Here is a 13,966-nt window from a genome sequence, read left to right as displayed (position 1 = left end):
CTCCTCCTCCTCCTCCTCCGCCTCCTCCTCCTCCTCTTCTTCTTCTTCTTCTTCTTCTTCTTCTTCTTCTTCTTCTTCTTCGACATTCATTTTTGAGAGAGAGATAGAGTGCAAATGGGGAGGGGCAGAGAGAGAGGGAGACACAGACTCCAAAGCAGCTCCAGGCTCTAAGCTGTCAGCACAGAGCCCAACGCAGGGCTCGAACCCACCCGCCGTGAGATCATGACCTGAGCTGAAGCTGGACGCTTAACTGACTGAGCCACGCAGGCGCCCCAATTTCTTCATTTTAAAATGGGAATACTCATACGCACCTCGTACGTTTCCTGAGAGGTATGCAGTAGGCGTTTCATTTATGGTAGTGCCTTCCTGAGAGTAAACTAGCAAAGTATTTTTGGGATTTGTGAGTACTGGCTTTGCTCCTGAGGCTGTGGGGAGGGGGTGGCTCCAGGTGGGGTCAGATATGGGCCCTGCAGGAAGGTGGGGAGCCCCGGGCCCCAGGTCCCCACTGGGACATCCCATAACTTGTTGGCCCGTCTGCGTGGCTGACCTTTGGGACTCCTCTGTATCCTAAGGTGGGGGGCAGGGTTGCCAGGAGAGGGGTTCAGTGCACAGCAAGTGGGGTATACGTGCCTGCATCTGGAAGACCTCTGCTTCCTCCCCATCTACGCAGTTCGATGGGTGATGGCCTGTCACACCAGCCCGACCCCCCACCAAAGCTGGGCACGCAGCATCTTCCTGGGGAATTTGGGGTTGAGCACGGGTGGATTCTGTCATCATCCTGGCTCTTTAGTAGGGGACACTTCACCTCAGGGACCAATTGGCTTCTGCCATTCCCTCATCACCATTTTTGTTTGTTTGTTTGTTTTTAAGATTCTCAAATCGACAGGAAGTTTGCGAGAACACAGCCATACGTTCTTAAGTTTGCCAATCGTTCACATTTGCACCCACCTTTGCTTTGTTTCTACCCACATATCATACATTTTATTGTGGTCAAACCATTTGCAAGCGAGTTTTAGACATCATGACCCTTCACCCCCAACGACTCCCCGTGCATCTCGTCAGAACAGGGGGGCTTTCGTCTATATAACCTTGATGTGATTGTCACGCTGTGCACATTTCACATTGGTGCCATGCTATCGCCTAATATTTAGTGCCCGTCCTCTGCATTTAGTCTGCAATGTGCCCTTTAGAGATACTCTCGCTTTGTCGTGGGAGCTGGTCCAGAATGTGCTCTGTACTGCGTTTCATGCAGATTGCATTCTCAGCCATCCTGTGTCTTTTTCAACCTTGACTTTTTTTTAAAAAAATTGTTTTTATTAAACATTTTTTAGGGGTGCCTGGGTGGCTTAGTCGATTGGGCGTCCGACTTTCGCTTAGGTCATGATCTCGCGGTTCGTAGGTTCGGGCCCCGCGTCGGGCTCTGTGCTGACTGCCAGCTCAGAGCCTGGAGCCTGTTTCGGAGTCTGTGTCTCCCTCTCTCTCTGACCCTCCCCTGCTCATGCTGTCTCTCAATCTCTCTCTCTCTCCTAGAAATAAATAAAAAATATTAAAAAAAAATTATACTAAAAAAATTTTTTTTAGCAAGAGAGAGAGCATGCAGGGGAAAGTGGGGAGGGAAAGGAGAAAGAGAGAGAGAGAGAATCTTAAGCGGGCTCCAGGCTCAGCGCAGAGCCCTATGTGGGGCTCAATCCCACCACCCTGGGATCATGAGCTGAACCAAATTCAGGAGTCGGACGCTCTACTGACTGAGCCCCCCGGGCAACCTGATGTTGATGATTTGAAGAAGCGAGGAGGGCTGTTGGGCAGAATGCCCCTCCATTGGGGTGTGCTCAGTGTGTCTTCATGATGTGGCTCAGGTTATGTGGGGCAGGGAGGGGGGAGTGCTCCCCAGGTGGGTGCTCCTCCTCAGGGGGTCCCCTCAGGCAGGAAGCACACCACTGCCATGCCATCTGTACTCTCGTTAGCGAGGATAAGTTCAACAGTGCGGTTAAGAAGCGTCTCCCAGACATCACCATCCATCTAACTCCCCATGAGTCTTCACCCAGTGCTTTTAGTGCCTTTTACTGATTCTTACTTAAACCAGTGATAAAATGGAGGTTTTCTGTTTTTATCATTTATTCTATATTCTTCAGTGGAGAAGACTTTTTCTTCCTCTGCTTAAAATTTAAAAAACTTATTGATATGAACTCATGACTTCTTTATTATTATTATTATTATTATTAGTGTTACTGTTATTATTCTTTGATGGGATTTGTGGGCACTGGCTTTGCTCAGAAGTTGTAAGGGGCGCAATGAAGTGTGGGCATCGTTTTGAAGCTCACCTTGTCCCAAATTTGGCCAGGGGGAGCCCCTTCGAGTTGATTCTTACATCCATCCCTTTGAGGTCCCCCCCCCCATCCTGTTTTGGGCACTTCCTCACTTTCTGGAACAGGAAGAAGTCTGAGCTCACCTCGTCAGTTTCCTGGAAAGTGGTCTTTTTTTTTCCTTGTAAGCAGAGATGTGGAGGTGTTCAGAGAAGCAGTGATAAAAAGCGAAGAACGAGGGGCAACTGGGTGGCCCAGTCAGTTAAGATTCCGACCCTTGATCCCAGCTCAGGTCTGGATCTCACAATCATGAGGTCAAGCCCTGCACTGGGTTCTGCGCTGGGCGCGAAGCCTACTTAAAAATAAAAAAAAAAAAAAAAAAAAAAAAAGCCAACAAAGAACCTCAGCCTCACTACGGCTCATTAGCTGTATCCTTCATGGCCGTGGCTGGTGACACGCCTCATCTCCTTGTCTCTCACGCCCCTTTTGGCTTTACTGGTGCCTTGGCTGGTGCTGGCTTGGTACTCACTTCTCCTGCCCCATCCTATATTCGGGTCCAAAGGAGACATCGAGCAGATGCCCCGCGGCCCCGATCTTCTCGGCTCCCAGTGGGTGACGCGGCCAGTTCGCGGGAAGGTGGTAGCAGGCATCCTCTCGCCAAGAGGGCGGACAGGGCAGGGAAGGGGAGGTGCAGCTGGCTGGCTGTGAGGAGGGGTCTCCGTGACGGCGCCTCGCACAGCCGGGCTGCAGGTACACAGGAGGCCGTCCCCCAGGGCTCTCTGCTCGGTCGCCTCGACCAGCTGCCCTCTGCCTCGCAGCCCTTTCTGGCACTGTCTTTCCCACGCAGCAGAAGCGCCCTCCGTCCCCATCTCCCTGGCTCAGTGTCCCCTTCGGCAAGAAGACTCCCCGGGGGGATCTGTGCCCTCAACCCCCACAGACGAGCCTCTGTCTCTCAGGCTGAGAGGTGCCGTGTCCACAGCCCCACGGGGCGGCCAGGCACAGGCGGGGGCAGGGCGTGTCCAAGTCTGGGGGGGGGCCGAGCGTGGAACCCGTTTAATTCAAGGACTACATCCGTGTGCGGCTCGATTCCAGACCCCGAGCTCTACAGACGGTATTGTTTTAAGCAATTTATAGAGAATATTGCCCAGAGCCACCCATGGACTTGGTCAGATCCTGCGTCCTAGCTGGGGTTAGTACTCAGCCAGCATTTGCTTTCCGACGCTCCTGCTGTGGGCAAAGCTTGGCCGATGAGACGTTAGCGGATGTGCGCGCAGAAGCCTGAATGGTTCGGTGTGTCTCCTGGGCTCTGGTACACGCCAGGGGGACACGCCCCAGGAAGCCGCTGGTCCAACATAATGAGAGACATATGGCGAGACCCGGACCCAGCCCGAAGCGTGGAGCCAAGTCCGGTGGAGCCAGTCACGATCACGCGGACCTGTGAGCAGGAGGCAGAGCTGTGTGTCCCTCGGCATGACCGCAGCCACACCGCGCACCCGTAAACCTGCGGGAATCGTACCCACTGCGTGCGTGCGTGCGTGCCCGGAGACAGAGCCCTGCGCTGGTGATGTCCTGGCAATCAGTCTCTCCTCCCCCATTTTATAGCCGTGGAGACTGAGGCCCAGAGAGGAGAGTGTGGGGAGTCAGGCGTGAGTCTCCTTATTCGCTGGGTGCCTCTGGCCAGACGGAATAGAGCCTTTGGCTTAGTCTCCAAATCAGGTCATGTTCCGAGCCCAGAGTCTGTGCTCAGTCATCGCATTGTCTGTAAGTGGCTGGGCTCCCAGGGGATGGCAGAGCCCACGCCTGTCCCTGACCTCCTACCCTCCCTCCAAGTTCTGGATGGTCCCTTCCGGTCTCCCCAGCTCCTCCCCCTGCATCTGCAGTTAACCTCGACTCTTCCCACTTCCTGGGAGTTCCCAGAATATCTCTTGCTTCACCCTGTCTCTCAAATGGACATAAGACCCCACCTGGACCCCAGGCGCCCCCTCCCCTTCCCTGCTGTGGCTGAGCCCAGGCCCCGGCCCCTCCGTGTCGTCCCCAGAGCGCAGAGGGCTTGGAGTGGGTCTGGATCGCAGGCTCCCAGGGGCAGCTGATGGGGCCTCAGCTCGGGGTCCGTAGGATGGCTCCTCCTGGCGTGGCTCCAACCCAGCCACGACCATGCAGACCATCACACAGGAATGAGCAGATGGAGAGACCGACCCGGGAGTGGACCTCTCTGCAGCCCCTGTGTAAGGACCCACATCTTCCCTGGGTACTTCGCCCGGAAGCTACTCTCCCTCCCAAGCAAGGGGCATCCTCTGCAAACACACCCTCATGCCGTGGTCCAGGGGCTGCTCTGAGCAGTTACACACGGTCGTTCATCTCATCTTCACGCCCTTATAAAATCAGTACTTTTATTATTTCTCGATGCGGTAGCAGAAACATGGCCCACCAGTGATGTCCGTGTCCTGATCCCCGGGGCCTGTGAATATGTTATCTCACATGCAATGTGAATTTGCAGACGTGATTACATTAAATGGCTAAGTGAGTCGGAGGGATTATCCTGGATGTCGTCAGAGATGGAGGGAGGGAGGCAGAGAGAGAGATTTGAAGAGGCTCCCATTCTGCCTTCCAGATGAGGGAGCAACATGCCAAGGAACATGGGCGGCCTCTCTGCAGAAGCCGGAGAAGGCGAGGAATCAGATGCCTTTGGCCTCCAGAAAGAAACGCAGGCCTGCGCACCCCTATGGTTTTAGTCTGGTGAGACCCGCTTGGGCGTCTGGCCCCCATCGCTGTGAGATAATACCTGTGTGCTGTTTTCAGCCACTCGCTGCGCAGCCATTGTCACAGCGGCCAGAGGAACAGCACACCAGGTGACATGTGGGGAAATGCAGGCGCAGAGCGTTCAAACGCCCTGTTCAACGTGACACAGCTGCTCCGAGTCAGGAGCAGGACTTGAACCCGGGGCAGCCAGCTCGTGGCCATGACTCACGGCTGCCCGTGTCATGTGTGGAGACGGGCCAGTGCAGCGCTCGGAGAGGTTGCACGGGGCCCGGGCGGGCGGGGGGAACGTGGAGGTCAAGGCTGGCTGGCACAGCCCTCCGGCCCTGGCCCTCCGCCCCCTACATGGGCTGCAGCTCGGCTTCTAGCTTCTTCTTCCGGGCGCCCTCCACGAAGACGAAGTCCATGCGGACGAGGGCTCGTCCCAGGGGCGTGTCCACCCTGCTGCCCACAGCGTGGCTCGAGGAACGGGGGACCCCGTCGGAAAAGAAAGGCACGTGCTCCGGCAGCTTCACGGGCTCCTTCTTGTTGCCCTGGGGAGAGGGGAGAGTTTCTGTCCCAGGCCGCAGGGGAAGCGGGAGAGGCCGTGAGCAGGGAAGGGGCCGCAGGGGGCAGGGGGCTGCTTCCGTCCCGCTTCTGACCTGGGAGCCCAGCAGGGTCGCGAGACTATTCAGCTATTGCCAAATGCATCTTCTCCACCTCGGACTCCCCACCTCGGATGCTCCCCCCCCCACCCCTTCACTTTGATGCTTGACCTCCAGCCACTGGGGAGGGGATGGAGAGGGGGGAGAGGGTCTGATTCCTCTCTCCATCTCCATGAGCTGAGACACTGCCTCACGTCCGGTGGGCGTGCAGATGGCTTGTTTGCTGGTGAGCATTTCCTCGAAGTCTAACACACACGCAGAAACGCCCCCAAATCATGCCCGTGCAGCTCCACGGGCCTCCGTGACATGGGCCTGTCGGGTCGGCACAGCCGCACCCCCATTGGAGAAATGACCAGGAGACTCCCCAAGACCCAGACACACTTCCTCACACCTACCCAGTCAGTCTCCACCCCTACGCACCCTGGGCTACCCCCTAACTTCTGGTTGTGCCTGGCTTTGAAATTCGTCTTATCTTTTATCTTAAAAAGACCATATTGCTCCTTTCTCTCCAGAAAGCTTTCCGGGCTCCTCCGTGGCTTTGTGTGTCGCTGCAGCTCCTCCACTGCCCTTGCGACCCGGCCCCCCCACTGCGTGGCTCGGAGGAACATTCCACATTATCCCCCCATCCTGCCACGGGCGCAGGATACACTCTATACCACAAACGTGGGCTTATTCCCAGTTTGGCTTGTGAGGAGTGCCGCTCCGATCATTTGTGCACGTGTTTCTGGTGGCTTCTGTGAAGGCGCAAACAGAGAATAAGCGGGTGAGCCCTTGTTGAAACAAGGGTTAAGTCCGTGCTACCCTGTGTCAGGTGCAAATTACAGGGCCAGTTAAGTAACAGGCTCCCGGCTTTCACTTGGGAACCCCGGGCCCCAGCGGCCCTGCCTGTGGGCTGATGCGGGTTCCGGTGACCAGGTGGCTAATACCTGGCTGTTGGCAGGGAGACTCTGTGGGCTGGAAGCCCAGACCAGGAGCTCAGTGTAGGATTTCAGGCCTCACGAGCTACACTGTCCGTCCCGGGCCAGGGACGCAGAGTGAAACCTTCCCTAAACCCGCCAAGGTCCATGTCAGCCCGGCCGCTGCCTTGGCTGAGCTGCTACACTGCTCATTTCCCAGACTGGCCATTCTTCCAGCCAGATTCAGTCTCCTGGCTGGGCATCCATCCGACATTAACTGAGTGCTATCTATTGGATGCTGGGGGGCAGGGCCCTGCTGTGGGCGGGGCGGGGCATGGAGCCATCTTTGTCCCTTCCTTAGGGAGCCCACTGCCTGGTGAAACTGACCACTGCAACATGACATTGCTCTATCAAAGGACTGGGTTGGACAGGCTGGCGAGTCAAGAACAGAGTGACCTGGCTGAGCCTGCTCAGGAAGGACAGATTTCACAGAAGGAGGCACTAGAGAGGGGCCCTGAAGGATGAATAAGAGTTAAGAGTCCATCATGCTGACAAGGTGGGAAGGGCATTTTAGGCAGGGGGAACAGCATGTACAAAGGCCTTCGCCAAACAGTGTGTAGGTCAGTGTGGGCAGGCAGGCAGGGCTAGATCACGAGAAGCGTTGTAAGCCACCCTGGAAAATGCAGATTTAATGTTTATTTATTTTTGAGAGACAGCGAGAGACAGAGCGTGAGCAGGGGAGGGGCAGAGAGAGAGGGAGACACAGAATGCGGAACAGGCTCCAGGCTCTGAGCTGTCAGCACAGAGCCCGATGCGGGGCTCCAACTCATGAGCCGTGAGATCATGACCTGCACCGAAGTCGGACGCTTAACCGACTGAGCCACCCAGGCGCCCCGAAGAATGCAGATTTATCGAAGATTTTAAGCAGGGTCAGTCTTGGGGTTTAGGAGACTTTGGAGGTGGTGACATTAAAGCAGGGAATCAGTTTACAAAGAATATTCACTCAAGCTCATTCTCCATATGGGACACCCCACCCGTCCCTCACTGCACTGCTGATGTCCTCACACGGGGGAAAACATTTCAGAAGCACATACTCATCATTTCTAGTCGATTCATCTTAATAAAATAAAGAAACACTGGGGAGAACTAAGACCTAAATGCTCTGAGCATTTTCTTGTCCACCGACCCTGAGTTTCTTGAAACAAGAAAGTCTTTTTTGTGTCTCTGCACGTTCCAGCCTCTAGCACACAGTAGGTCCTCAAGCAATGTCAGATGAATGAGTGGACATTCCCGGTTCAAGGGTGAGCGACAGGGACATCACCGGCCTTACCAGGGGATCATAGTCTTTCAGGAAACTCCAGTTCTGAGCCCTGGAAAGGAAAACACGTGCGCAGTGTTACATCTTCCCGTGACATTTTTTACACATGACTTTCGCTGCGTCGGGCAACGAGTCAAGGCCGCTGACGCGCCTCTTACATCATGGAGGAGCTACGGTGATCAGGTGGAACAAACACCAAAAACACAGCAGCTGCGCGTCCTACAAAACGAACAAATATTTCCATAATTACTGACATCTGGTAGGGTGGAATATTCGATGCCGGAGGACGTAGCCCGTGATGCGAAACCCAGTGGTGCCAGCCCCCCCCACCCGGGTGTTCCTGCATCTTTAGGGCCACGTGGGAGCCCTTGAGTGTTTTGTGCAGAAAAACCAGTCTGGGCTCACTCATTTTTTTGTAGCCTTCCAGCGTGCGCAGCAGAGGAAGGTGGGAAGCAGCAGGAGACAGGGACAGGGGTCACGAGAAGGGCGTTACCTGTGCTGCAAATTTAATTTATATTTTCATTGTTTCTAAGGAGTTGAGCATTCCGTAAGATTTATAATAAAAACAGCCTTCTCAGCCCCAATCCTCACAGCCCCTGAGCCCCACACACAGCCTCGGGTCAAGTTTCCACGGCTTTGGCTGTTTCTCAGGGCCCGTCACCACCATATTCCGGAACAATAAACCTAGGTTGCCATTTCTTGAGTTTTTGAAACTGTAAACATATCTGCGGACTCTCTATGATGGGAGATTATGAGTTAACTCTCTTCCCCTCTCCCTCCCCTCATTTCTTCCAAAATTATTCTATGATAGATTTCGGCTCATTTGATGAGCTTCGTTTACATCCTTAGGATTCTGTAAACGCTATTCACGGAGGAACTACCTAGGATCGTATGAGCTCAGTTCCTTCCTTGTACATGTTAACATTTTTTCCCTAGAGTTCATAATCACATTTTGTCTCTGTTTCCTTTTTCTGAGAGAAGGAGAGAGAAAGAGAACGAGTGGGAGAGGGGCAGGGGAAGAGGGAGAATCCGGGCTGCGCACAGAGCCCGACGCGGGCTGGATCCCATGGCCCTGGGATCATGACCTGAGCCAAAATCAAGAGTCTGATGCTCAACCGACGGAGCCACCCGGAAGCCCCTCCCATTTTGTGTCCCTTGTTTTTTTTAGCGTTCTCTGTTCATATCACTGATTCCAAACCCTCCAACAAAGCCGTGAAGCCCCTGCAGTGTGATTTTCTGCACAATCAAATGCAGCGGGTAATCAGCATCTCTCTCACATTTGTTCTTCTGGAAGCTGCCATCCAGGAGCCCGTGGTCACCCTGCTCCCACCAGGGCTGCCATCCTGACCTCCACTCCAGAGATCCTCGCTTTCCGAGTCCCGGGCCTTCCTTCCCCGTTCTCTCTCCCGCTGCAATGTCTGTGGAGGCATCCATTTCTTTGGTTCTAGAAAGTTCTCAGACACTTTTTCCTCAAGTATTTCATCCCTCCCAGTCTCTCCTTGGGGAGCTCTGTCGAAGGCTATGTTGGTTCTGTTCTCTAGGGTTCCAATTCCTCCATGTGCTCCCGCCTCTTGTCTTTCTGAGTGATTGTGATGCATCTGAGTTTATGAATCGTCAACTCCAGTGGTGTTTCATATTTCCACGTTACAGGTGTTTCCTTCTAGAGGTTCTTTTTGGGTTCTCTTCCAAGTTGCCTAATTGATCCCCGCTCAGACTTTGGCCCGAGTCTCTTGTCTATAGCTGTCCGAAAACGTCCAGAACCTTCCCGCCTGAGCCTTCCCTGGGGGCCTGTTCCCTGTCTGCCTCCCCCCTGCCCTTCTACGCCTCGCTCTCCCCATTCTGCCTCTCCTTCCCTCTTCCCCAAGTGTCCTGGCCCTCCCACCCACCGTCACCCCCTTTCCTGTCACCAGGGAGCCACATTTCAATAGCTTTGGTTTTGAGTCAACAGAAGGCGCAGGCCTTGGCCTCAGAGCCCTGCCAAGACTTAGCGAGTGGCAGCAGAGTGTGAGGGGACAATGAGGGGCCCCCGTCCTGGTCTGCCTGTGGCCTCTTCGCTTGGCGTGTGGCCCTGACGAGGTCACTGTGTTCTTGGGCCCTGAGTTTCTCTGTGTGTAAAACCCCAGGAGGCTGGTTTCCCCGAGATGGAGCCGGTGTGAGTCGAGGTCTGCTCTAAGTGCAAACTGCAGACCGATGTCACACACTCGACACAAAGAAGAATGTCACGTATCTTTTAAAAATATTTTAAAATATTGACTGCATGCCCCAAAGACATATTTTGGGTAAGATATGTTATTAAGAGGCGCCTGGGTGGCTCAGTCGTTTGAGCGTCCGACTTCGGCTCAGGTCATGATCTCACAGTTGGCAAGTCTGAGCCCCGCGTCCACAGCACAGAGCCTACTTCAGTCCCCACCTCTCTCTGCCCCTCCCTCATTCTCTCTGTCTCTCAGAAATAAATAAAAAACACTAAAAAAGATACATCATTAAAGTGGATTTCCCTAATTTCTTGTTACATTTTTTTAAATAATTTTTTAAATGTTTTATTTATTTCTATGAGAGAGAGAGACAGCGTGAGCAGGGGAGGGTCAGAGAGAGAGGGAGTCACAGACTGAAACAGGCTCCAGGCTCCGAGCTGGCAGTCAGCACAGAGCCCGACGCGGGGCTCGAACCCACGAACCGCGAGATCATGACCTAAGCGAAAGTCGGACGCTTAACCGACTAAGCCACCCAGGCGCCCCTCTTGTTACATTTTTTTAAAGCTGCTGCTAGAACACAGGAAATTCCGTATGTGACTCCTCTCTGTTGGGCTGAGCGGCTCTGGATTTCGCGCCACTCCGTCCTCTCGGATTTTGTGACCCATTTTGTTCCCTGGCAGCTTTTCTCGGTCTCCTGCCTACTTCCTGGCCGGCAAGTGAACGTTCCCAGTTCTGTGCTGCGAGCTCGTTGCTGGGCACACGTCATGCCCTTCCAGGGAGAGCCTATCGCCTTTCCAGGGCCAGCGTTCACCGCTTTCTTCTCATCCACCCGAGATCAGGTCCACGTGTCACTGGGCTCGGCCTGTCACAGGGCCCGGCGCCGTGGTTTCCGCTGCGCTCAGGGCTGCGCACCGGGACGGAAACCCCGAGTCGCTTAGCGGCCGCGTCCCTGCTCCCTGCCCTCACCTCTGCTTTTTGTGGGGCCAGCGCCGCCCCCCCGCCCCCCGGGGCTGCACCCGCACGTGGTTTCGGGGCTTCCAACCCGACCGTCCTCACCCCGGAGCTGCCCCTCCATTCATCATCCCCGCTGGAGACACCTCGCCGCTGCCCCTGTCTCGCCCCTGCCCCGGCCTCACCCCTGCGCCCACATCTACTCAGTGCAGCTCTCGCTGCGCTGGACAGCCCTGTCTCTGTAGACGTCCCCTGCGCCTCAGCACCTCCCCACACCCCACCACACTCACACACACGCACACACACTCTCTCTCTCTCCACACCGACTCTCTACACACCACACACACCACCCCCTTACCTCCACCACACCTTCACCCACCCCCCACCACACTCACACACACGCACACACACTCTCTCTCTCTCCACACCGACTCTCTACACACCACACACACCACCCCCTTACCTCCACCACACCTTCACCCACCCCCCACCACACTCACACACACGCACACACACTCTCTCTCTCTCCACACCGACTCTCTACACACCACACACACCACCCCCTTACCTCCACCACACCTTCACCCACCCCCCACCACACTCACACACACGCACACACACTCTCTCTCTCTCCACACCGACTCTCTACACACCACACACACCACCCCCTTACCTCCACCACACCTTCACCCACCCCCCACCACACTCACACACACGCACACACACTCTCTCTCTCTCCACACCGACTCTCTACACACCACACACACCACCCCCTTACCTCCACCACACCCTCACCCACACCCGCCACACCAACAAGCGCCTCCACACACCACCTCCACACCCTCTCACACCCACGCACACACCACATACACACACACTGTGAGGCAGAGAGAGACAGAGGAGGAGAGAGAGAGACAGAGAGACGCGAGGACAGAGACTGAGAGCGAGCGCCCCCGCCCCTCGCCCTGGACGCGCACTCGCCTCCGGTGCCCGGAATTCCGGCGGAAAGACCCCCGGACCCGCCCCGAGACCTCCGGCTGCAGCCCGGCCTGCTCTCCCTCAGAGCCCTTGATGGCGCCTCATTACGTGAGCCAAGCAAGGTCCTTCGCGGTGTGGGGTCGGGTCCCCTCTTGTCTGGAGGCCGCCGTCCCCTCACCGACCGCCTCAGCCACAGGGACAGTCTTGTTCTGTTCTGTTTCCGCTGACGCAAACTCTCGGGTCACGGCCCTGGTGAGCACCGCGCCCCCCTCGCCCCCCGACACCGTCACCCTGTGCCTCTTCCTGTCCCCCTGTCCTGAGAGGGGACACGCCCGGGAGCTAGGCCCAGGCTGTCCCCTGTCGCAGCCTGACGGGCGGCCCTCCCTGCAGCGTCTGGACTCAGTGAGCGCATGAAGGGGCACCGTCCGGGTCAGAGGGCCCGCCCCCCATGTCTGTCCCCGGAGCTCCAGCTGGAGGGACTTTTCCAAATGCGACGGGACCCCAGAATGAACGAGCCGGTCACCTGGCTCCTGCCCACCCCTCCCTCGCTCTCGCTCAAGTCGGGCCAAGGCGTGTGCTCGGCTCCCTGGCCCTGAGCACTTCTCCACCAACACCATTTGCCTGCCTTACTCCTCCTCATCTGTCTCTCTTTTTCCAGAAGCTTCCTACACCCTGAGTGGGGCTGGGGCTCAGGCCAAGCACTTACCAGCGCCGCTGGCCCCGCGCCTCGGTCTCCAAGAGCTCCCTCCACAGCTGATCTTGCTGCACAGCGTCAGCTCCCGGGGCCCGGGGGGCTTGGCCACCGCCAGGCAGACCCCTGCCCGCCGGGGGGCCACTCTGGGCAGTGGAGGCGAGTAAGGCACACGGCCTGGTGGGGGGCAGCCGGTACCCCGCAGAGGTGGTTCTCTGGAACCCAGGGTGGGGGTGGCTCCCCATGGATCCGTGTGTGAGAGTGAGACAGAGACAGAGAGAGAGACAGAGAGAGACTGAGAGAGACAGAGGAGGAGAGTGAGGGAGAGAAAGACAGAGATAGAGAGACAGAAAGAGAGACTGAGAGAGAGAGAGGGAGAGAGACTACTGCCTGAGCTTGGAACCCTCCTGGGAACCTCCTCCCTCCGAACCCCAGGGGAGCCTTGCAGGGGTCACTGTCCCCGAGTCCCCAAGCTCAGAGTGGCTGGCCGGCCTTTGAGTCTGGCTGCTTTCTGTGTTGACTGTTGCCCTGGGAACCGGGCTCAGGAAAGAAAAGAAAGGGCCCTGTGTGTGTGTGTGTGTGTGTGTGTGTGTGTGTGACGTCTGGGCCAGGCCCAACTCAGCCGCCCCTCACTTCTGCCCCCTGCCCACCTGGCTGGAGACCTCAATGCAGCAGAGGGGAGGGAGAGGGATCAAAGCCCTGGGCCCTAAGAGAAGACTTGGGCTCCCAGACTGGGCGTGGGGATTGGGGACCAGCCTCCTAATTGCCACATGGCCTTGAGCAGCCCCAGCCCCTTTGGGGGCCTGTGAACTGGCACCACCGATGATCCTCTCTGCTCCCCGCGGATTCGGATTCGGGGCTCCCAGGAGAAGGTGGGTGGAAGCCCTTCTCCGTGCGGGGAGGTGTGAGGCTGCGGCAGGAAGGGGAGATCGGTGACCCTGTGCGGTGAATACCTGTTCCAGCTCCAGAAAGCGGGGGGCTTGCAAAGCACGCGCCATCCTTTACCTTGCGGAACCCTCCCCATCGTCCAAAGCAGGTATTTCCTTTTTTAAATGTTTATTTATCATTGAGACAGAGAGAAACAGAGCATGAGTGGGGGAGGGGCAGAGAGAGAGGGAGACACAGAATGGGAAGCAGGCTCCAGGCTCCCAGCTGTCAGCACAGAGCCCGACGCAGGGCTGGAACTCACAAACCGTGAGATCATGACCTGAGCCGAAGTCAGATGCTTAACCAACT

The 13,966-nt window shown here is 56.3% G+C and overlaps 1 protein-coding gene across 1 annotated transcript; it reads right to left on the bottom strand.

Annotated features, from left to right (window-relative positions):
• Positions 1-5,401: 5,401 nt before the first annotated feature.
• On the bottom strand, positions 5,402-12,975 carry CIMIP5 (ciliary microtubule inner protein 5). Its single transcript, XM_077750931.1, has 3 exons — positions 12,746-12,975; positions 7,931-7,970; positions 5,402-5,593 (listed from the first exon to the last, which is right to left on the bottom strand). The coding sequence occupies exons 1-3, from the start codon at positions 12,973-12,975 to the stop codon at positions 5,402-5,404; spliced, it is 462 nt and encodes a 153-aa protein (XP_077607057.1).
• Positions 12,976-13,966: the final 991 nt, after the last annotated feature.

This window comes from Crocuta crocuta, unplaced genomic scaffold (assembly GCF_008692635.1).
Source record: "Crocuta crocuta isolate KB4526 unplaced genomic scaffold, BGI_CrCroc_1.0 scaffold129, whole genome shotgun sequence".
In the NCBI taxonomy this organism is placed as follows: Eukaryota; Metazoa; Chordata; class Mammalia; order Carnivora; family Hyaenidae; genus Crocuta; species Crocuta crocuta.
This window is presented reverse-complemented; position numbering and strand designations above follow the sequence as displayed.